At 62.8% G+C, this 21158-nt stretch overlaps 1 protein-coding gene across 1 annotated transcript in view; it reads left to right on the top strand.

Moving 5' to 3' along the window:
* The window catches only part of Bcas4 (breast carcinoma amplified sequence 4), a 30075-nt gene extending 15191 nt beyond the window's left edge, over positions 1-14884 (top strand). The window contains 4 exon segments of the mRNA XM_078051911.1: positions 5789-5882; positions 8155-8162; positions 12847-12871; positions 12874-14884. Of these exon segments, the coding sequence (XP_077908037.1) occupies positions 5789-5882; positions 8155-8162; positions 12847-12871; positions 12874-13004 (258 nt within the window). The 3' untranslated portion in view covers positions 13005-14884.
* Positions 14885-21158: the final 6274 nt, after the last annotated feature.

Genomic DNA, 21158 nt, shown 5'->3' with positions numbered 1-21158 from the left:
GGCCCAGGCAGCCTGAGAGACAGGAGAGCCGGGGCAGGAGTCCACATGGACGGGTGGACAGAGGTCACACCACCGCCCCGTCCTGGAAACCCAGCTGGGTGGTGGGGACTCTGGGTGCTGCCAGGAGCCCCGAGACTGCAGGCAGCACAGGGAGGTCCCCAACCCGCGCGAAGCCCTGAATACGGAGGTTGGGCACAGATGACTCCCGGCCCCGGGCTGCCGACAGCTCTGTTGATGTTTCTGGGAAAAAAATGGAATCAGCTGCTGATATTTTTAGAATTTCATGCCCAAAATCTGGATTTGTGGCTTCTCTTGGAGAAATGGATATCTGGTCCCCCTGCAGGGCCTGTCCCCTCACCCCCTGCAAGCATCTGCCCCTATGGGTGGCAAGTGTGACCCACCCCAGGGATGGCCACCCTGGGCTTCTGTGTGTTGTGACAGGGTCCCCGTTCCAGGACATGGAGGGAGCGGGTCCCCTGTGGCAGCGAGTCTGCCTCAGGGTGTCTGCATAAGGGATGTGCCCAGCCCGCTTGTCCACCCACGGTGCCTCTGTGGCCCCGGGGGGCGTTTGGGTTTACGGTCCCTCACCCGCGTTCTGTGTGGTGCCACAGATGTCCCCGACTGTCCAGGCCTGCCGTGCCAGTGCGTGTGCCCCGTGTCAGCAGGTTCCACGGCTGTGGAGGGGCATCGGTGGTCAGCCTGAGGATGGGACCTGCTTCTCTTTATAACTGCTCTAGAGTCTAAGGTAGGGATGAGTGGGGACCCTCAGGGAGCAGGTGACGTCATGTTGTGGACCTCTCATGGTCCCCAGCTCCTCTCAGCCTTCAGAATCACTGATGAGTCCCGAGGTCCCAGCGTGGCCTGGCTGGCACTGGTGGCTTGTGGAGAAGCCTCGTCCTGTTAAGACCAGGCCACCAGAGACCGAAGCCCAGCTTCCTTTCTGATGTGTTAATCTGTCCACCAGCCTGTCCTTGGTCCCCGTCTGTGACTGAAATTCACTGCTCTGTCCAGGGACCTGTTCTGTTAGGACCCACGGTTGGTACACGGAGCTCGGGTCTGTGGGCCGCCAGGCAGAGCCCGGGCTTTACCTCTCGGAACCTTGTTTTCTCCTGTGTAACATGGAGATGACGGTTCCTAAGGTCACAGCCGGAAACTGAGTGGTGTAAAGCAGCAGTAGATCCATTCGGTGGAGTACCTCAGGGCACAGAGGGGACAGCTCATCAGAGCCCGTGGCTCTACTGCCTGTCCATGTGGCTGCTTGGGCTTCCTCACTGCATGGCCGTCAGGCCACCATAGGCAGGAAGTGGAGTCTGTCAGGTCCCGTGAGGCCCGGATATGGAAACTGACACAGGGTCCCTTCCGTCACACTTTACTGGTGAAAGTAACCACGGAGCCCACCAAGAACCAAGAAGGAAGGGTGAGGACCCCCTTCATGGAGGAATGCGGCATCCCAGTCTGCTGTGACCTACACTGGAATAGCTGAAGCAGAGGTGTGCGCTTTGTTCATGTCTCTAGAATGGCTGAGATTTTAAAACCACCAAGACAGCAAGTGCTCGCAAGGATGAAGCACAGCTGAAGCTCACCCGCTACCCATGGACGTGCAAAACAGTAGGGCTGCTCATCTACACCCTGCTCTTCCTAACCTGAGGCCATTATAAAACACAAATGAAAACCAGTGTCCACACAAAGGCTCAGCCCTGTCCCAAAGACCACAGACTGGGAGAAGCAGCCCCAATGACCATCAGCAAAGTGGTGGGGAATCGATGGTTTATGGAAATACTACTCGGCAATGAAAAAGGTGGGGGCTCCTGTACCCAGCCACGTGGATGAGTCTCGCAGGCACGCTGTTGAGAGGGGGAAGCCAGACAGGAGGCACTCTGGGCCACTCATTCCTGGGAAGTCCAGAAAGGCATGCCGGTCGACAGTGTCAGCACTGGAGGGAGTTCGGCTTTGGATGGGAGGTTGTGTGGGGAGAGGCAGGGAGGACTTCCTGGGTGACGGGTGTGTTCTGCCTCCTGCTCTGGTTGTGGTCGCACAGAGGTAAGCACATGTTCAGATCCAGGCCCACCGAAGACCTGGCCCTTCATGTCGTCCACACTCAATTAACCATTTCTGAGTCCAGTGTCGGCCACACACCCATAAACGGCAGCTGCAGAGAGGCCCGGGCAGTGAGGTTCTCCAGTGACGGGATCTGAAGGGCCTTCCAGCTCCGGCCCTGGGGGCCGCCCCAGGCCCACCCCCGGGAGCCGACTGCCCGCTCACAGGCAGGAAAGTCCCTGCTGGCCGAGGCCCAGCAGTTGCATTAGGAATGTGCCTGGGTCACGTGCCGTGGCTCTCCTTCCTGGGGGCAGGAAAGGTCCTGCTCTGTGGTGACGTCAGCACCTGCTGATGGACGTGGGCTCCGGGAGCGGGGGACAGGCTGGGGGAGGGTCTGCCAGGCCTGGGCTAACAGACCTGCTGAGTGTGTGTCCTGCAGAGCCCCCCCGAGCGCCGATCTTCTGTCGCCTCCGCTGTCCTCCGAGTGCGGCCTGCAGACTCAGATGCCACCACGTGCTGCGGGTCGGGTGTGACCGAAGAAATGTGCCACTTACCTCTGACTGTCCTCCAAGAGGAAAGTGCCCTGTGGCCACGGACTCCACGTTAGGAACGCCCTGGGGAGTGGCGGGCTCTGTGGTTAACCCAGGGGACCCCTGTCAGCTCCAGTGGATTGTCACTGTGTGGGACACTGGCGGGCTCCGTGTGACCAGCTCTTTTGACAAGAAGCTGGGAATCAGGGCTTCCCAGGGAAGCAGCCTGGCTCTGAGATCTTGGCCTCGCTTGGCTGGGCTGTGGGTCTCGGCTTTGGGTGTGACGGGGCAGGGCCCGCAGGAGCCGCCTGCAGAGCCGTGGGGCACGTGGCCTGGGACCACCCTGACTGGGGTCCCAGCCCCCCACGGCCTCGCTCCTTTGTTCTCTGGGCCTGTTTTGTCACCTGCAGCATCAGGCTGGGGTGGACCAGGGCCTGCTTCAGAGGATCTGTCCCCAGCACATGGACAGCAGAAGTGCCTGGGGGTTCGTGCCCTCTCGGTTGGCCTGCACTGAATGCCCCTGACGTGGGCTCTCCTGTCGCCAGCCCACGCGGGAACCCTACAGGTTCGGGGCTCTCCCAGCCGCTGGGACCTGGCCCTAAGTTACTGCGGCAGCCCTGCCCTCGCGCCTGCAGCTTCGGCCCAGGAGACAGGGCTCCTGAGGGCCTCTTGCCCACGGCCCCTCTGTCCTTCAGGTTTGGAGAAGGGGGGGCGGGTTCCTGGATCCTCTCCACTGTCCCCCCAGACCAGCCCCCACTCTCCCCACCCCATCTGCCGCTTTAGAATCGACAGAAACCCTGGCGGTTGTGGCCAGACCTTGCCACGGAGTGGGTCGTCTGCCCTCGGCTGCGCCAGGGGTGGGGTGGTCGCTGGCCCTGCGGAGGGCAGCAGCTCCTGGCGAATGGCCTTGGGAGGAAAGGGAGGGTCTGAGGGCTTTTCCCTGTCCCAGGTGACAGCACGGGAGGGTGGGGACTGTGCCGGAGCCCAGGCTGATCTGGAGCCTGGCTGGTGGCACGGAAGCCATCCGTGGCCGAAGATGAGCCCTGAGCCTTGGCTCTGCAGAGCGCCCTTGCCTTCTGTCCCTTACAGACCCTCCGGAGCTCTCGCGGACTGTCCCCCACCCTCTGCGTGTCTGGCCAGTGAGCGGGCAGCGGCGGGTGCTGCCTCTGCCTGGCTCCCACGACCCCTCCTCCTGCCCCAGGCCAGGCTCAGGTGCCCCCGGGCACAGTGGCGTGTCCCTTGGGTCCCTCCGGCTGGGGCAGTGTTGGTCTCTCTCTTGCTCCTCCCGGTCCCACAGTGTGGTGACGGAGCGGTCGGGTGTCCGGTAGATGGTCCCCGATTTGGGTTTCCCGTGGTGGGACCGGGGTTTGGTTCACAGCACCACGGGAGGGGCCTTCTCCTCACTCTGCCGGGGGCTCACGGGGCCCACGTGGCATCGTGCTGGTGTGGCCTCGGCTGCCCTCCTGGAAACCCCCTGCTCCCCCACGTTTCCGTGTCCTGTCCCTGGGTGTCTCTCCCTCGTGCCTGCCCGGGTCCCTCGGTGTCCTTGGGGACTGGTTCCAGGAGTGTCTCTGGACACTAAAATCCCAGGAGGCTCACATCCCTGATGTGAAGTGGCTCAGCACTTGCACGTGGCCTGTCCCCACTCTCCGGGGACTTTATTTTTTTAATGCAGAGCTGGGGTTGGGACCCGGGCCTGTACCTCCGAGCCCCACGCAGCCCTCCTGTCACTTCAGATGGTCCCTGGGTGACTCTGATGCCTAATGCCCGTGCCACGGCGGTGCCCGTGCCCTCCTGTCTAGAGAGCGAGGAGGACATGGTTCGCGCTGGGCACAGACAGGTTTTTTCTTAGTATTTTGACGGGTGGTTGATGGACACCAGACGTGTGGCCCACGGGTGTGGAGGGCACCTGCATTATCGGCTTCGGGTTAGGATCCAGTGACACATTATCATTTGTCACTAGAGTGTTCCCGCCTGGCTATTGCTCTCCAGGCTGGCCCCTGTGCCCTTTGACATGTCCCGTGTTCCCTGACTGTGGTACGGAGGTGTCCCAGGCTCATCTTACATGTTCCTGTCCAGCCCTGGGCCCACCCGTGTCTCTGCTTAATGCTGAAGTTGGAAACTTGATACCAGAACCCTTGGGCCGGGGGCGGGGGGGTGCCTCGGAGGGCAGCGTTCACTCACCATTGGTCCCGTGTTCCCCAGGGGTCCGCGGGAGAAGCCCTGGTTCACATCCTCATCTTACAGATGAGAAAACCGAGGCTGGGGCAGGCAGGGACTGGCCTGGGGTCCTGGAGAAGGGCTGCCACACGCACCCTCAGGACTGGTCTTTGTCTTGGTGGAGTCGGCATGAGAAAGAGGCGTCCCCGAGAGTGCTGGGCTCGGAGCCAAGTGCCCAGGAGACGGTGGCACCATGACCAGAGCTGAATTCAAACACCGTCCTGAGCCCGGGTCCAGCTCCTACTGTGTGCACTGGTGCTCCTCAGACCGTGGGCCCCAGAACCTGACTCCGGTGTCCGAGGAGCCTTGGCTGAAGGGACTCCGCCCGCAGAGCAGGCGACGGGGCATGGGGACAGCGTGTGACAGTCCTCCCCCAGTGGGTCCCCAGTGTCGGAGAGCCATGGGGACGCGACCACAGGAAGGCACACTCTCTTGCGCACATGCAGAAGGTGGCTTGGCCTTGGCTCTGAAACAAAACGGAGGCTTCAGTGCCCCTCCGGCCATGACGGGAGGATGTGGCTGCTCAGAGTTCCCGGTCCCCTCTCGGGTCCTTGCAGGCTGAAGAAAGTGAAGGTTAAATGAGGTGGTTCAAGAAAGAACAGCCCAGCACCCACGTCGCGGGTGCCTGGCCGGCGAGCTTCCTGGCTTGTGTGACGTCATTAATGGAGGTTAGTGACAGTCATCAACCCACTAGTTGGTCGATTCCAGCGCAATGGAAACTGGACCCACCTCGACTCTGGCTTGGAGCGGAGATTCCGAATCTTGCGAGTGCGCGGGGTCCGCGGTTTGCGCATGAAGATGTCCAGCCTGGGCTCTCGCACGCGGGCTTGGTTTTCAGGTCAGTGAATAATCCCTGGGTGAGTGGGGGTCCCCTCTGGAACTCCACGTGGTCCTCGATGGATGCTACGTGGCCTCGTGGCCGTCAGTGGGGCCTGTGTGGACCCCTGGGCCCCGCGGCCGTAGGAGGGTGCAGTGACGCGGCCTCACGCCTTCTTTTTCAGATCGGGAGCGACACTTCACAGACGGTGGAGGAAAACGTCCCAGTCCTTAAGGCCAAGGTGACAGAAATGCGTGGCATCTGTGCCAAAGTGGACGGCTGGAGGTATGTCCAGGATAAGGGGGTTCCCTGTGACTGCAGGCCGGTCTGACCTTGAGGGTGTCGGCACTGGGCCGGCGGGGAATGACAAGAGTTTGTTTCCACTATTTAAAAATTGAGCTATTTTATATAAAAATCTGAATTTGAAGCTTCTTCTGGAAGCCAGAAGCGCTGACAAGCTGAGGTCCACATTCCTTAAGTCCTTTAATCTCCTTATGTTTCAAAGCACGAACACACGGGATGGGCACAGCCTAAGGACAGCTCGGTGGATTTCCATGTGTCAACCCCACATGAAGGTGACCCAGATGAGACCGAGCATCTGCAGACCCTAGCCCCCCCCTCCCTCCCTTTCTCCCCCTCTTTCTCCTGGGTATTGAACGTGGGGCACCGAGCTCCATCCCCCATCATTCTTGTTTGTTTTTTGGTTTTGTAACAGAATCCCCTAAGTCGCTGAGGGTCTCACCCACTTGCTGAGGCCGGCCTCAAACTCGTGATCCCCCTGCCTCCGCCTCCCGAGTCGGTGCAGTCTCAGGCTGCATTCTCCCATAGGTGCTCCCTTTGCCACAGTCCCCACCGGGCCCCGTTGCCCCCCACTGACTCCTCTCCCCGTCTGGTGCTTGGCTCCGTGTCCCTCCGCGTCCCGCTCAGAGGCTCAGCGTCTCATTCCCCCCGCTGCTGGGCAAGGCTGGTTCCCTCCCTGTCCCTGTCCCTCATCGCCCTGGGCAGTGAGCCCGTGCCCTGGAGCCCCCACTGGTCATGTGGGGCCGGAGCCTAACCTCTCGTCCGTCCACCTGTGGTCCTCGGCCTGGGCCCTGGCCCCTTGCTCAGCAAAAGACCAGGAGACAGGGCTCTCGGTGGCTCAGTGGTCACCTGGCTGGAGGGCCGGGCCCGCAGAGCAGCAGAGGGAGCCAGCAAGGCGGTCAGTACTGACTTAGCAGAGAATTAACATTCTCGTGGGCAGAGAAGGAGCAGGGCTAATTAAAGCCCTGCCCTTGGAATAGCTGATTCATTCAGATTTTACTCCACGCGTTTGAAAGAGGAAAAGGAGCTGGGGGGTCTGTGCCGAGGGCCTCACCAGGGCCCGGCTGGCGGCCACTCCCTCCTGGACGGGCAGGCTATGAGTGCCCCCAGGGGGCTGTCACAGCACAGCCAGGGGCACAGACCCGTCCCGCAGAGGAAGGCGCGGGACCAGCATGTCCCTGATGGCTCCCTTGCTGCGGTGGCCAGTGACGAGGCCAGAAGCCCGCAGGGCCCCAGGCTGGGCAGGTGCAGGTGTGTTCTCTCTGGGGCTCGGGGGAGTCTTTCCTCCTCCACCTCCAGCCTCGCGCACTCTGCCCCCACTCCCTCGGGGGAGGACCCTCCTGGGGATGTGGGCCCCTGGTGGCGCAGGGTGATGGTCCAGGCCGGGAGCCTTGGCCGAGCCACCTGCCCGGTCTGTTTTGCCAGTGGCGTGGCCTGTCCCGGGGTCTGGGACAGAGTGTCTGGGGCCACCGCACACGGCCGACCGCTCGCCCGGCCAGGCTGCCGCTGTGCAGGGAGGGGAGGCCGGGAGGGTCCGCAGGCCCCTGGAGGGGACCTGGGCAGCTGCGGGCAGGAGGGCAGGGCCGGCACAGCTCAGGCAGAGGCCCGGCGGGAAGGAGGCTGAGGCCCTGAAAGAGTCCCGGGGCAGAGGGCCGTATGAGGAGCGGGGCTGGGGACATGGGCGCAGCAGCCAGGCCCAGGGCAGGGCGTCCAGGGGCCGGGCCTTGACACACCGGGGCCGGCGAGCTCTGCCTTGGGCAGTCCCGCATACGGCTCCGCCCATGAGAGGCCACTGGGACCCCTCCCTCCCACCCTCCAGTTGTGAAACACAAAAATGTCTCCAGATGTCTCCAGAGGTCCCCTGGGGGGTGACTCCTGGCTTTCTGGTCCCAGTGTGTGAGCCCCCATTTCCCTGCAGAAGGAGAATTGCTGCGCGGATGGCGTCAGGCCCAAATGCTCCTGTGTTCAACGAGCGTCTGTTGAACCATGGACCCTCCCTGACACGGTGCTGGGACATCTGAGGTGGGACCCTTGGTCCCCTGCTGTCCGCTGGAGGACCACCAGACGGGGACCAGGATGGGTCTGACAAGGAGCTGTGGGAGCAGCCCAGGGGGCTGAGCAGAGCCAGAGCGCAGGACTTCCCTAGGATGGCCTTTCTGCTAAGGTCTGCAGCACGCCCTGGAGAATCCAGGCAGGGAACAGCACGTGCAAAGGCCCGGGGGCAGGAAAGAGCAAGGCCCTCGGCTGTAGAGCTCCAGGTTAGGGATGGGCAAAGGACCATCAAAGGGGCCCCTGTCCCTTTTCCCCTGAGAAAGTGCAAATTGATCACAGTAGCACCCTTTATCTGTGTCTCACTTTCCATGGCTTCAGTTACCTGTGGTCAACCTCAGTCCAAAAATATCATGTAGAACGTTCTAGAAGCAAACACTTCATAAGTTTTACCTCTTGTGCCAGCCTGAGCAGGGTGATAAAATCTCACGCTGTCTACCCAGGCCACGCATCACCCCCTCGTCCAGGGCACCCTGCTGTACAGGATCCCCACCTCTGGTGACGTGGCAGCCCTGCTGGCCTGTCGCAGGCTTGTGCTCCAGGACAGGGTGACACAGTCATTTTACTGCCAGACGTTGTTAGGATTGCTCCGTTTGCCTGAGCGGTTGGCGGTCTCCTGCTGGGCCAAGGTGTCAAGTTTGTTGTGAAGCGAGGACAGGAGAAAACAGAGCGCCCCCCGCGGGTCCCCAGGAGGGCAGCCCCTGTGGGGGGTCCTGTGTCCAGGGCCTGTCGCCAGGCTGGGCAGCCACCTGCTGTCTCACTGCAGGCCACCTTCTCGGGAAACCCCTCAGCAGCCCTGGGCCCGCAGGTCCAGCGTCCCTCTGTGGCCTGCCCTGGACTCCTCTCCACGGGGGCCGAGCCGCAGTGGCCTTCAGCGTCTGCTTCCCCTCAGTCACCCGACGCCCGCCTCACGGTGGGGTCCCGACTTCCTTCTGTGTCCTGGCTGAGCCGTACCCCAGCCTGTAGGCGAGCCCGTGGCCACTGTCCATCATCAGTTGATGGACGTTGGGTGGCTTGGACTTGGCTGTGAGGAGCGATGCTGCTGGACCTCTGTGGGTGGGCGTTTGTGGGGGTCTTGTTTGGTGTGGGGTCAGGGCTGGGTGGGGGAGCTGTGGCCACGGGGACTCCTAGCCCCTCCAGCTGTGTCCCGAAGCGGCTGCCCTGTTACTCCAGTGGCCGGTCCCAAAAGTCTTGGTGGAGGTTGTGAAGGGGCCTGTGAACGGAGCCGGCGCTGCTGCGGGGCCGGTGCTGGAAGGCCACCCCATTCCCTGCTGGGAACAGCTGGAGTAGAGCGGTAACTGTCCCCTTCCGTGGAGTAGGACTCTCTGGGCTGCCCGAGAGTCTCCCCAACATTGAGCCTGAGGGGCGCTTCCCTGTATCAGCGCCCCGGGGGCACAGCGTTGCTCAGAGAGTTCTCTGTGACCGGGTCCCCAAGGCTCCAAGAGGGCACGACTCCTGTAGCAGAGGAGAGTTCGCGTTTCTGCCAGCAACATGAACCGTGGGACAACCAAAGAGGAGCTGGGAGAACCCCGCGGTCCCCGGGGCGGTGCAGAGCAAGGCAGCCGGGCCCGGGGCTGGCCATCCAGGGACCGCAGCCTCCCAGAGCCCGCGTCCTCGCCGGCCAGCTGGGGACATGCCGTCGCCCCTCACATGGTCCAGGGTGCGGTGAGCCGGCAGCCCTGCCTGGCACCACACGGGCGTCAGAAGGACAGGCAGTGACGAGGTGGCAGCCGTTGTCACTGAGAGAAGCAGCCTCGTCTGGAGTGACGGCCACGCTCTGCCTGCCACTGGGGGCCCTGGGTGACTGGCGAGTCAGTGCATTCACCCTGAGACCACCTGCTCTCAGAATCCGCGGGACCCACCCGGCGGGACTCTCCGGCGGCACTTGGTCCCCTGTCAGTCGCGCAGGGCGCCTGCTGTGGGCTCTGCGGGCATGACACTGGCCTCCACCGCCGCGGCCCGGGGCCGGCCCCGCTCCACAGAAGAAAGGCGGAGGCCCGCGAGCAGGGACTGGCCCAAGGCCCCGAGGAGGGACCTGCCCGTGGGGGCTGTGAGGACTGTCCCGGAGCGCGGAGTGGCCCTGCCTGGACGGCCCACACCCTGCGGCTGGGCCGCAGGCTCCGCTCCTCAGTAAACCCGTGCCCAAGCCTGGCCACCCGCCTCCTGCCGCCTCCCAGCGGCCTTTTCCCCCAGAGAAGGGCAGGGGGACCCCCAGGCCCCAGCTGTCCACCTGTTCCCTCTGTCCCCTCTGCCACTGCACCCTGGCCTGGGGACAGACGAGCTGGCTTCATCCCAAGTCAGGCCTCAGGCCTGGCCAGCGCCAGCCTCCTGTGGCAGCTTGGCCCTGCTGCCCTGGCAGGCGGCGGCGGAGCCACAGCTGGAACCAGGGCTGGAGCCACGGCCAGAGCCTCGGGGGGCCTGCGCTCCCCCCACCTCGGCTCATGGGAGGGTGAAGTCGGAGTTGGCTGGAGGAAGGGGACCCACTCCCTGGTCACCTCCAGATGTGCTGGCCAGGGACTGCTGCGGCCAGTCAGAGCAGCTCCCCCGCCCTGGGGCCTCACACACACGAACCACAAGCTCACACATGCTCACACTCACACACTCATGCATACATACATGTACACATACTACACACACACTGCACACGCTCACAATGCCCCCCACATGCACACACACACATACACTCTCAAACACACCCACAGGCACACACTTGCACTCACACACATACACATGCTCACAGTGCCCCCCACTCACACTCTGGCCATCCAGAGACCTCACACTCCCTCACACGCTCCCATGTACACGTACATGTGCCCCACATGTACGCTCACATTCACACGCACACTCATGTGTACACACTCATGCACACATACACTCACGCATGCCCACACATACACAGCACTCACATGCTCACACATAGCACATACACAAACTCACACTCACACATGTGCACACACATCCTCACACATACACAAATACACTCACACACATGCTCAGGTGCACACGCTCCCTCATGCCTACATACACATGCTTGCATGCACACACAACACACACACAGGCTCACGCGCACACATGCACACCCTGCACGCGCATGCCAGGTGGCGCCTCAGCCCAGCCGCAGCCAGAATCAGGCAGCAGCACCCAGCGGACGCCTCGTGTTGCTGAGAAGGTGCTCCCTCCCCGCTCCCTGCTCCCCCGTTCTCCCGCTCCCCGCTCCCCTGCTTTCGCATGCACCCAGGCCCTCTGGGGGCCCCTCTGTCCACCAGGCCCCAGTGCTGGCCCCGCACCTCCCCTCGCAGTGCCACATGCTGGAGACGGGTGACTGCACAGCGGCTCAGGGGCACTGTGGGGTCAGGTGGTCAGGGAGGACCTCTGACGGCACAGGTTAATTCAAGCCTGAGAGACAGGCAGGGCCACCCAAGCAGGGGGTGCCGGGCACTGGCCCCGTGGGAACAGAGTGACCTGGCCACTGTGGAGGAACCCGGGGACGGAGGATGGATGTGGGATGGGGCAGCGGGGAGGGCTGGGTGGAGGTGGCAGTGCAGGACACCCGGTGCCAGACCTGGTGCAAGGGCTGTTTCCACTTCACCACGGGAACGAGCGGGGGAGCCCAGGGAGGCGGTGCTTGTCTGAGGTGGCACTGCGCTGGCCACCTGAGTGAACACACACGTGCTGATGGAGAAAGGTGCGAAATGGCACCAGAGGTCACAGAGGACCGTGCCGGGCTCTCCGGGGCCTACACAGCATTTTTTAAAGTGCGGGTTTATTGCTGGCATGAATAAAAGCACAGCCTTTGCATAAAGTTGGAATGTCTTTTTTAAAAAATAATGACATCTAACATAATGAGCTCCCCCTCCCCCTCCTTCTCTCTTCCGTCAGTGCTGGAGATGGCCCAGGGCCTTGCACGTGCCTGGCAAGTGCTCTACCTCTGAGCCACACCCCAGTGAGCCTGTAATGTGTGCATTTAGCTTCTTTAATAAGGAGCTGTTGTCCGTTTTACAGATGAGAAAGTTGAGGCTAATAGGAATCAAGCAACTTGGGGAAAGGCGCCTGGCGGGGGAGAGGGGGACTTGGAGTCTGACCAGAGTCTGACTCCGACAGCTTTTTCAGTTGGAACCTCTGCACTTGAGGCCTTGGGCTGGTTGGTCCCCGTGGGTCTGGACCCAGCATTCCTCGGTCCCCACCTGGTCCTCTGCACCTGCCTGGCCCCTGGAGCCTTCCGAATCCCAGTGTTCATCAACTCTCAGAGTGAGCTTGGGGCTAAGACGTGTGTATGTTTTGCCCTGGGGATTGAAGCCAGGGCGCTCAACACTGAGCCGCGAGCCCCGACCTTTTGACTTTGAGCAGGGTCTCGCTAGGTTGCCGAGGGTCTTGCCGAGTGCTGAGCCTGGCCTTGAGAACTTGAGATCCTCCTGCCTCCGTCATCCGGGTGGCTGGGATCACCGGTGTGCGCCTCCAGGCCTGGCTGAGAAATTCCGTTCTTAATGATGATTTTTTGAAAAGGCTTTGAAACATGACAGACATGCTTTGAGTGCCTTCTCTACTGCTTCCCGGCAACGTGACTTTGGGCAGGTGACCCAGACTCCCTGTGCCTCAGTTGTCCTCCTCCGTAAAATGGAGGCTAAAAAGAGGGTCCCTGGGGGAGAAAGCCACAGGACACCAGCAGGACTGGGCAGATGCTGGCAGAAGCTGCCACCGTTACTGTTGGGGCACCTGCAAGCGTCTCCCCACCGAGCAGCCTTGCCAGGCCCTGCAGGGAGCCCTGGGCCTGGGGGAGGGAGGCTGGGGCCAGTGGTCAAGGGCCCGGTGGCCCTGGCAGCTGCGGGAGCTCGGCCAGGAATGTGCCCCAGGCCGCTGCAGACGTGGCTTCGTGGACTCCTGTCTCTCTGCCAGGCCTTGGTCAGGAGGGTTGGGCACCACCTGCCCTCCTGGAAGCCCACGTGCGTCAGGCCGAGCCGGACCACGGGGCCTTCCCGCAGGCCCTGCGGAGGTGACTGGGCTCCGCCGGGTTCCCCTCCTTCAGGAATGTGAGTATCTGCCCCCCAAAGTGAGGAGGGCTTCTCCCTGCTTCCTCCCAGACCCCGGAGCAGGGAGAAGGCTCAGGAAGTGGAGTTCAAAGGGCAGTTTCCCTTCAGCAGACAGGAAGTGGTCTGCCTGGCCCCAGGGCTGTGGGCGCTCACCTGGCCTCCCTCAGGCACGGGCCTCTCTGTGCCCTGCAGCTCAGCTGCATTTCTGGGCCTGCTCACGCCATGCACCCAAAGTTTATTAAGCGCCTACTGTTTGCCAAATTCTGTGCCCCACCTGGGATTACCACGGGAAGCAGAAGCAGCACCCCTCACTCTGTCCTTATAAACTAAGGACGATGACAAGGGCCACGTCCAGGACGAGGCCAGGATGGGCCTTGTGAGACTGCCTGAGTCAGCCTGAAGCAGGCGGAGGGGCCCGGAAGGTGGCCGTGTGCAGAGGTGTCCACATCCTGATCTGTCCTGGAGTCTCCCTACGACCCTGAGGATGGAGGGGTTGTTGTGTCCCTTTTTCTGACACAAAAATGGAGGCCAGACGGACCCTACAATGAAGACTCCACCACCACACATACCACTACTGACCCTCAGGCCCAGGGGACACTTGTCCACCTCTGGAGACAGTTGGTGAGCACATTACGGCCGGGGTGCTTCAGCCATGTGCCGTGGAGTCCCCGGGTGCTGATCAACGCCCCTCAATGCGCAGCAGACTCCCGCCCCGCTGTCAGGGTGCCGAGCGCCCTGGGGTGATGTCCGTGTGTCCTGTGCCACTTCCTGGGGCACTGGCTTCTCTCAGTGGCCTTTGAGAAAGGCCCCTTGGTTGTCACACCTGTCCTAAGCTGGGGAGACCCACCAAGGCCCAGGGACGGAGGGCTCACCTCAGGACACTAGCTGTAGTGGCTGGGGCCTGGTTGACCTTTCCAGCCTTGCCCCTGGGGACAGGCACCTGCCCCACCGGCTGCCCTGTCCAGCCGTACAGCGGTTCTCACAGTCCTTGGGCTCTGCCTGGACCCCTCTGTGCCTGTTGCCCTCTGTCTACAGCGCGCCAGGTCCTGCGGGCACCCAGGTGCACTTCGCGCCCCTGCCCAGCTGTGAGTGTCACCCAGCTCAGAGGGGAGCAAGCCCCTCAGCAGCCCTGGCACAGAATCGGGCCTTTGTAGGCCCCGGGGGCAGGCAGCAGTTGACAGGCCTGAGCTGTCCCCGGGAGCCACCCTCCAGGTCCAGGCCCCGGCTCCCAGCCCAGCTCCCTGTCGTCCTGCACCTGCCGGGGACATGCGCCCCTCACCTGGCTGCCTCCAGAGCTCGGAGGGGGCTGCACAGTGGCCTCATGGATCGCAAGGTCCAGGGTCCCCTCTGGACCCCTCTGAGACCGAGTTCACACCACTTCCTGCCTCTCTCCGAGCTCCCGCTTTCTACCTTCCGATGACAAATGAAGTCATGGGCTGCTTTTGTCCTGCCTTCCTTGGGTCACAGCGCACGTTCCTAGGTGACCAGGAGCCCAGCCTGCCCACTGACTGCTTTAGAGGCACACCAGGGGAGAGGGGACGGTGGCCTCGGCATGGCCTCCTGCAGCCCTCCTGACAGCAGGTGCCGAGTGGGGGCTCTGGGCTCTGCCCTTCCCCTCCCCTCTAGTCCGTGGTCTGCAAGGTTTCCACGGACGGGCCGAGGCTGCAGGGGGAGGTCAGTGCTGGGCTGGGCAGCCAGGCCTTAGGGTGCCCCAGCTGCTGCTGCTGCAGGGTCCGAGGTGTCTGGGCGGGCCGGGACCTGTTCCCTCTCACCTCCACCAGACTGCAGCGCTCGGCGGGGCCCGGGCACCTGTGGTGACTTGTTCCAGGAAGCAGTCCCCAGAGGTGAGTCATTCAGCAACTGGGGCTGAACTTGGCCCCAGCAGGCTCCTCTGGGGGAGGGGGAGGGGGAGGGAAGTGTGTGGCCAAGGGTTTCCCGGGAGCAGCTGCAGGGCCCCCACCCCCCCCTTTAAGTAAGTCTGCGCATGGCTGCTGCCTCAAAGGTGGGGGAACGAGCCTGAGGGGTCTCGTGGCCCAGGCAGGAGCCAGGTGCAGGGACCCAGGGCCAGGCAGTGCTGAACTTGCCACCAGAGGAGCAGGACCTCCGGATGGCTCTTCTGTCTGTCCGTCTGTCCTTATTCCCAAAGCCAGGATTCCGCGTCTGGGGTCTGTCCCGTCTGGGGTCTGTCCCGTCTGGGGTCTGTCTGCAGTGCCTTCCCGGGTGGCCTGCTAAGGCTGAGGCCTCAGGCGGGATCCACACCCAGGCAGCCCGAGGGGCCCAGGCAGGGTTGGGTCCCCTGGGTCATTTCCCTGGGGCTCAGCTGTCCCCCAGGGCTTAGCTCCTGCCCCCCACCTCCCCACCCTGGAGGCGGGTCTTGCCCTGTGCCCCTCCCTGCGCTCCCCGTCCCCACGGCCCTCCCCCAGCAGGTGTGGGGACCCTCCTGCAGCCAGAGGGAGAGGCCTCAGCCTTCACCCTGGAGCCCGCGGGCCTCTTGGGGTGTCCTGCCTTTCCTGCTCTTTCATCAGCTGGAAGGGGAGTTGGGGGTCGGGGACCAGGGACAGGGACAGGGAAAACTGGTTTCCAGCCCTTCCTTCCCTCCCCTCCCTCCCTCTGCAGCTGCAGGGGGAGGCCCGGGTCCCAGCGCCCCAGGCACAGAGTGCAGAAGCAGTCCCCCGCCATCCCAGCACAGGGGGCCCCGCCACCACCATGTGATCTGGGGCTGGGACAGGCCTGGGCAGCCCGAGGGGTGTGGTGGCCAAGGTTCCTTCAGGAGGTCCCCTGCTGAAGCCCGCGCTTCCCTCTGCCTTGGAGCCTGAGGGAGACACGCTGGGTCCAGTGGCCTGGCTCGTGGCACTGAGGCCCAGGAAGGGGTCCGTCCCCACTGCACAATGGACATGCTTTCCTGGTCAGCAGCCCGAGTCCTCCTGCTGCCCCACGTCAAGGTCCAGTTTTCAATGATGCGTCCACATGGCCCCTCAGTGTGCGAGCCTCCAGCCAGACCGGCCTCCCTGTCCACCCGGCCTCCATCCACGAGGCCTGTGAGATCTCCGGTCTCCGCCAGTGTTGTCTCCTGGGCCCGAGGGCTTAGCTGTCAGCCTGTCGCCTTGGAGGACAGCGTGTCTGGGGGGAGAATGTAGACGCCGACCAAATCCTAAGAACATCCGGTGGCCAGCTGCTCCCGCGGGGCCCTGGCCTGCTGGTTGAGAGGTCAGAGAGCCCTGGGGAGGGGCCATGGAGGCCAGGAGCTGGATGAGGAGGACACGCTGTCTGGGGCCAGGACGGGTGCTCCTGGCAGAGGGACTGCAGGCGCAGGGGCTCTGGGGCCGCGGGGCTTGGCGCTTGTGCAACAGCAGGAAGTCCGCGCAGGCTGGCCGAGGGGCAGCGGGTCAGGGAGGTGCAGGCGCCAGATCCTACAGGTCTAAGGCCACAGAGAGGAGTTTAGCACTGTCCGGAGGGGCCTGGGGAGGGTGTGTAGCAGGGTGACTTGGCCGGCTCTGCTTGCTGAGCCAAGGTGGCAGCGGACGTCACTGTCCTGTGGGCAGTGGGATGTGGGAGCTGAGTGGCGCCGGCCGAGCCGTGGGGTGTGTCCCGGGGAGTTTCCTCAGCCTGAAGGGTCCCTGCTGGGCCTTGAGCTCCGCGAGAGCCTCACCCCAGGGGTCTGGGACCCTCTTCTCACCAGAAAAGAGCCCTGGGGGGTTCCAGTTGAGCACCAGTGTCCCAGGCTCTGTCCCGAGGGAAGCTGCGGCCTGGCCCCGCACACCAAGCCTCCATCTGGCGGTGGCTCCAGACCTGTGCAGAGGGGACCATGGGAGACTCTGAACCGTAGGGAACCTCAGCAGATGCCCCAGGCCTGGCCCAGCCAGGGCCCAGCCCTCCCTTGGCACACGGGCCCGAGGCGCAGGGCCACCTGGCTAATGTGCCGTGAAGCGCTGCTGGTTTTCTGCGGGCCAAAGTGTCCACGGGGTGTCGTGGGGATGGAGTTTCCGACGGAGAGGAATGCGGTGCTTTCCAGGGAGCCTCTTGGGCTAATAGCGCAACCAAGTGAGGCCGCGTCCCTCCTGCCTGCTGGGCAGATGGATGGCGTCCTGGCCTCCACGCCTGGCCCACCTGCTCACCCCGCCCCCAGCAGGGCCAGCAGGGCCCGGGGAGGCTCAGACCTGCCCAGGACAGGCGTTCAGAGGAGCTGGAGGGAGAAGGAGCTGGGTCACAGGCAGGGCAGGGAGGAGCCCAGGAGATTTACCCACCGGTGCCCAGGGGGCCATCGGGTCAGAAATGAGTGTCTCCAGCGCAGGGCACGAGGGAATGCTGGGGCCAGGGCCAGCTGTGCCCCTCAACTGAGGGGTACAAATTGCTTGGCACCAGCCTTGTGTAACTGGGGACCAGAGGTGGCCAGGTTTTCCTATTTGGGGGAGAAAGCTAGACATTTGGGGTTGATGTGACTCTTCCAGGGTCTTACAGTCAGCAGCCAATTTTTCTAAACATCCTGGGGGACATCTGTCACAGACATGGTCTTACTCAGCACCCTCCCCAGCTTTGCATTTTAGGTGGGCGACCTGTCCCCCACAGGTCCCACCCATGTGGAGGCCTCTGAGACCAGGGAGGTCTGAGAGGACTCTGCGCCAGCTGCAGCGGGGCCCTGCAGCCTTTAGCAGGAGCCAAACTAAGAGCCACCTGGCAGCCAGCGTTTCATTGAGCATCTACTACACAAGAGGGGCTTCCTGTGCCTGGTCTCCATGTCCTATGATCACCCCCGAAGTGGACATCATGTGCCAGTTTGTAAGAAAGTGACCTGAGCATCAGAGAGTGTTGTTCACTTGCCCAGGGCCACACAGTGCAGGTCACAGAGCCTGGATCTGGCCCAGCCTTGAGCTTGTTCTCTGTCTCTCCCAACCTGTCCTCTTCCCCTGGGCGGGCCACAGCCCCGATGCCCGGGGTTGCAAACTAGAGATTCTCAGGCAAAATCGGCTCCAACCACACATGTTCTTGGCCTGCTTAATATCTGGATGGCTTTAATTTTAATTAACTGCCAGTATTTTTTCTTTGTTTATTGGGACTGGGGATTGAGCCCAGAGGTGCTTTACCGCTGAGCCACATCCCAGCCCTTTTTACATTCCTTTGAGACAGGGACTTGCTAAGTTACTGTGGCTGGCCTAGAACTTAGGATCCTCCTGCCCCGGCCTCCCCGGTAGCTGGGATGAGGCCGGGCGGCTGGGTCTGCTCATTCCCTCGCCAGCATTTAGCGCAGCAGGTGCTTGGTGAGGGCATCCAGTGGCGTTTCACAGGCCCCTGAGTCCTCCTGGCTTCAGACTTCTCTGGGGACGTCTCCAGGCAGTAGAGAGCCAGCAGCGTCATCACGGGCTGGGACGGAGGCCCAGGTGGTCTGGGCAGGGTGCCTAGGAGTTGTTGGTGGGTACCAAGTCTGGTGTCCCTCCCCTCCCACCCCTGTGGCCCCCAGCTCTGTCCCCTCCCTGCCCCTTCCAGCCTGGAGCAAGGGGGCTTTGCCTCCAGGGTCACCTCCCCCCTGCAGGATGCCCAGGAGGAGTCTGGCGGGTTGGCTGGTGGCGGGAGGGAGCATCCCCACCCCCGCCCCACCCTGCCCCCACCAGACCCAGGGTCCCCAGGCGCCTTCCCCCTGGGCACCGTGCGACTTGAGCAGGTGGCAGAAATCAACAGGACTGTGGGGGGGGGGGGCAGAGCGCCCCACCTGCCCAGCCCCTGCCAGGCGGCTGCCTCGCCCATCACAGCTATCTGGGGTGCGTGCTGGGGGTCGGGGCATGTGCGGGGGTCAGGGCGCCTGGCTGACTCTGGTTCCGAACCTTGTCTCAGGGGGATGGGGAGGTCCCCTCTGACAGTGAGGAGTTTTTGGGGGGCCCACCTGGAAGCAGCGTCACTTCCCCGTTGGGGCGCCCACTCAGCCTGGCCAGCAGCCTGGCCCCGCTGACGGCCGGGCCTGTGGCGCTGTGCCCTGCGAGGGAGCAGGCAGCATTCCCGCCTGACCCACTGGACTCCAGTCCAGGTGGCCTCAAGCCCCCCACTGTGACGACCAAAAGGCGCCCAGAAGCCGCCACGTGTCCCTGGAGGCAATGGCCTCGTGTTGGACACCGCTGGCCCGGGCGGCAGTGTTCGGTGAAGGTTCGTGGGGACACAGTTTAGTCCCCTAGCCTTTGCGTGTTCCTGTGGGTGTCGGAAATTTCCAAAATGAACAGCTCTAAGCTGCACCGGAGCCTAAGTGCGGGCGCCCAGGGCCGGGCCTGCGTGTGACCCTGCCGCCCGCTGCCCGGGGTCCAGGACCAGGGTCTCAGCTCCCCGGTCTGGTGGGGCCGGTGAGAACCGAGGCACAGGCCTCGCTGTCCGGTTGGCAGACTTCTGCCCTCCCCTGGGCACCGCGCTGGGCCGCGGCCTGGAGACGGGAAACGGGATTCACTGCGCGTCCTTACGCGGTGCTGGGTGCCCCGGGCCCCTTCCCCACCCCTGCTCCCTCCATCCTGGAGGGAATCGGGTTGCCATCATTGGCCACTGAAGTGTCACTGAGGCGGGCCCATGTGCCCCTGGTCAGCTGGCAGAGGTAAGAGCAGGAGCCGAGGTGTCCCAGCACATAGTAGGTGCCATGTGGGCCATGTGGACAGCAGCAGCAGGTCCTGGGTTCAGGGCACAGAGGGGCAGATGCCCCCGACGCTCAGCCGGAACAGCCCCTCTGGTGCCCAAGAAGCACTGGACCTTGGCTCTGCTCACAGTCCAGTCTCTGTGGGGAAAGGAACCACATCTCCTTAACCGGTGAACACTTCCAGGTGCCTGTTCTGGCAGATACTGTCACACCTTGTCACATTGCCAGGCCCACAAAGTCAAGGTCAAAGTTCCTGCTACTTGGGGAGCCCTAATGATTAACCTGAGAGTCTCAGGCAGAGGGGGAGATGCTGGTTTTAAATGGAGTGAGATTCGGAGCAGGGAGTGCAGGCTTGGGGCCTGGGCATCACAGAACATAAGCTATGAGGGCTCCTTGGCCCAGAGTGGGGGTCTCGGCCCCTGGCCTCCTTGCCCCTTCTGTCTGGCAGCTCTTGCCTGGGATGGAGCTGGTCCCAGAGCCCCCAGGCCGTGCCCCTTGCAGTGCATGTGGAGGCAGGCAGGAGGGGTTCAGATGACAGTAGGTGAGTGTTCAGTACTTCAAGAGAGATGGAAGCCGGGCGCTGTGGCGCCTACCTGTAATCCCAGCAGCTCGGGAGGCTGAGGCAGGAGGATTGCAAGTCAGAGGCCAGGCTCAGCAATTTAGCAAGGACCTGAGCAACTTAGTGAGATTCTGTCTCTAAATAAAAAATAGAAAGGGCTGGGGATGTGTCTTAGTTGTTAAGCATCCTGGGTTCAATCCTCAGTACCAAAAAAAAAATGGGGTGGGGGAGAGAAATGCAAGCGTGCAGCTGGGACCTTGCGTGTAGGGCTGGCAGTAGCCATGTTTGTGCTCCCGTGCCTCTGGAGCACCCGTGAGCCAGGCCTTCTGATTGACAGGTGAGCCACGCCTCTTAGTGGCTAAGTAATCCTGGAGCTTCTAACTGTTGAGGGTCCAAGTTAGAAGTGCAGGGGTGCTTGAGCTGACTCCTGTGGTGACCGTGGAGTTCGGGTGACCCACGTGAGAGCTGAGTGCATTTCACACCCAAAGTACAGCTTTACACCAGTGCACGGGCGCTCACGGGCTAATGAGGACAGTAGAGGGAGTGGACTCGGGAGCTGTGATAGTGACCCAGCCAGTCTTCACTGGGCACTCTGTGTCCGCCAAGTGCCCGGCAGCTCTGTGACGTCACGCCGACCGGGCAGGAGCTCTCCCACCCTGAATTCCAGATGGAAAGCAGAGGCACGGAGAGGTTGGTGACCTGGCCAAAGCCACTCAGCTGGAAAGGGAGACTTGGCCCTCTGAGGGTCTGGGACACAGTTCCTTGCACTGGAGGAAGGGACTCTGCTGTCAGGCTGGCAGCTCTGCGTGGGGCAGTTGATGTCCAAGTTCAAATCCTGGATCCCACTTCTACTCCCACCCTCCTCTGTCAGGGGATGGGCAGATTGGGGGGGAGTGTCCTCAGACATGAGTTCACAATGGCCCCCCAAACCTCACTTCTGGCTCTACAGAGAGCCTCCGGGGAGCTCAGAGCAGGTTTCTCCCTCTGCCCCCAGCCCACCCTCCCCCACACGCTT

Source organism: Ictidomys tridecemlineatus, chromosome 5 (genome assembly GCF_052094955.1).
Source record: "Ictidomys tridecemlineatus isolate mIctTri1 chromosome 5, mIctTri1.hap1, whole genome shotgun sequence".
Taxonomy (NCBI): domain Eukaryota; kingdom Metazoa; phylum Chordata; class Mammalia; order Rodentia; family Sciuridae; genus Ictidomys; species Ictidomys tridecemlineatus.
Note: the sequence above shows the minus strand (reverse complement) of the source record. Positions and strands in the feature narration are given on the sequence as shown.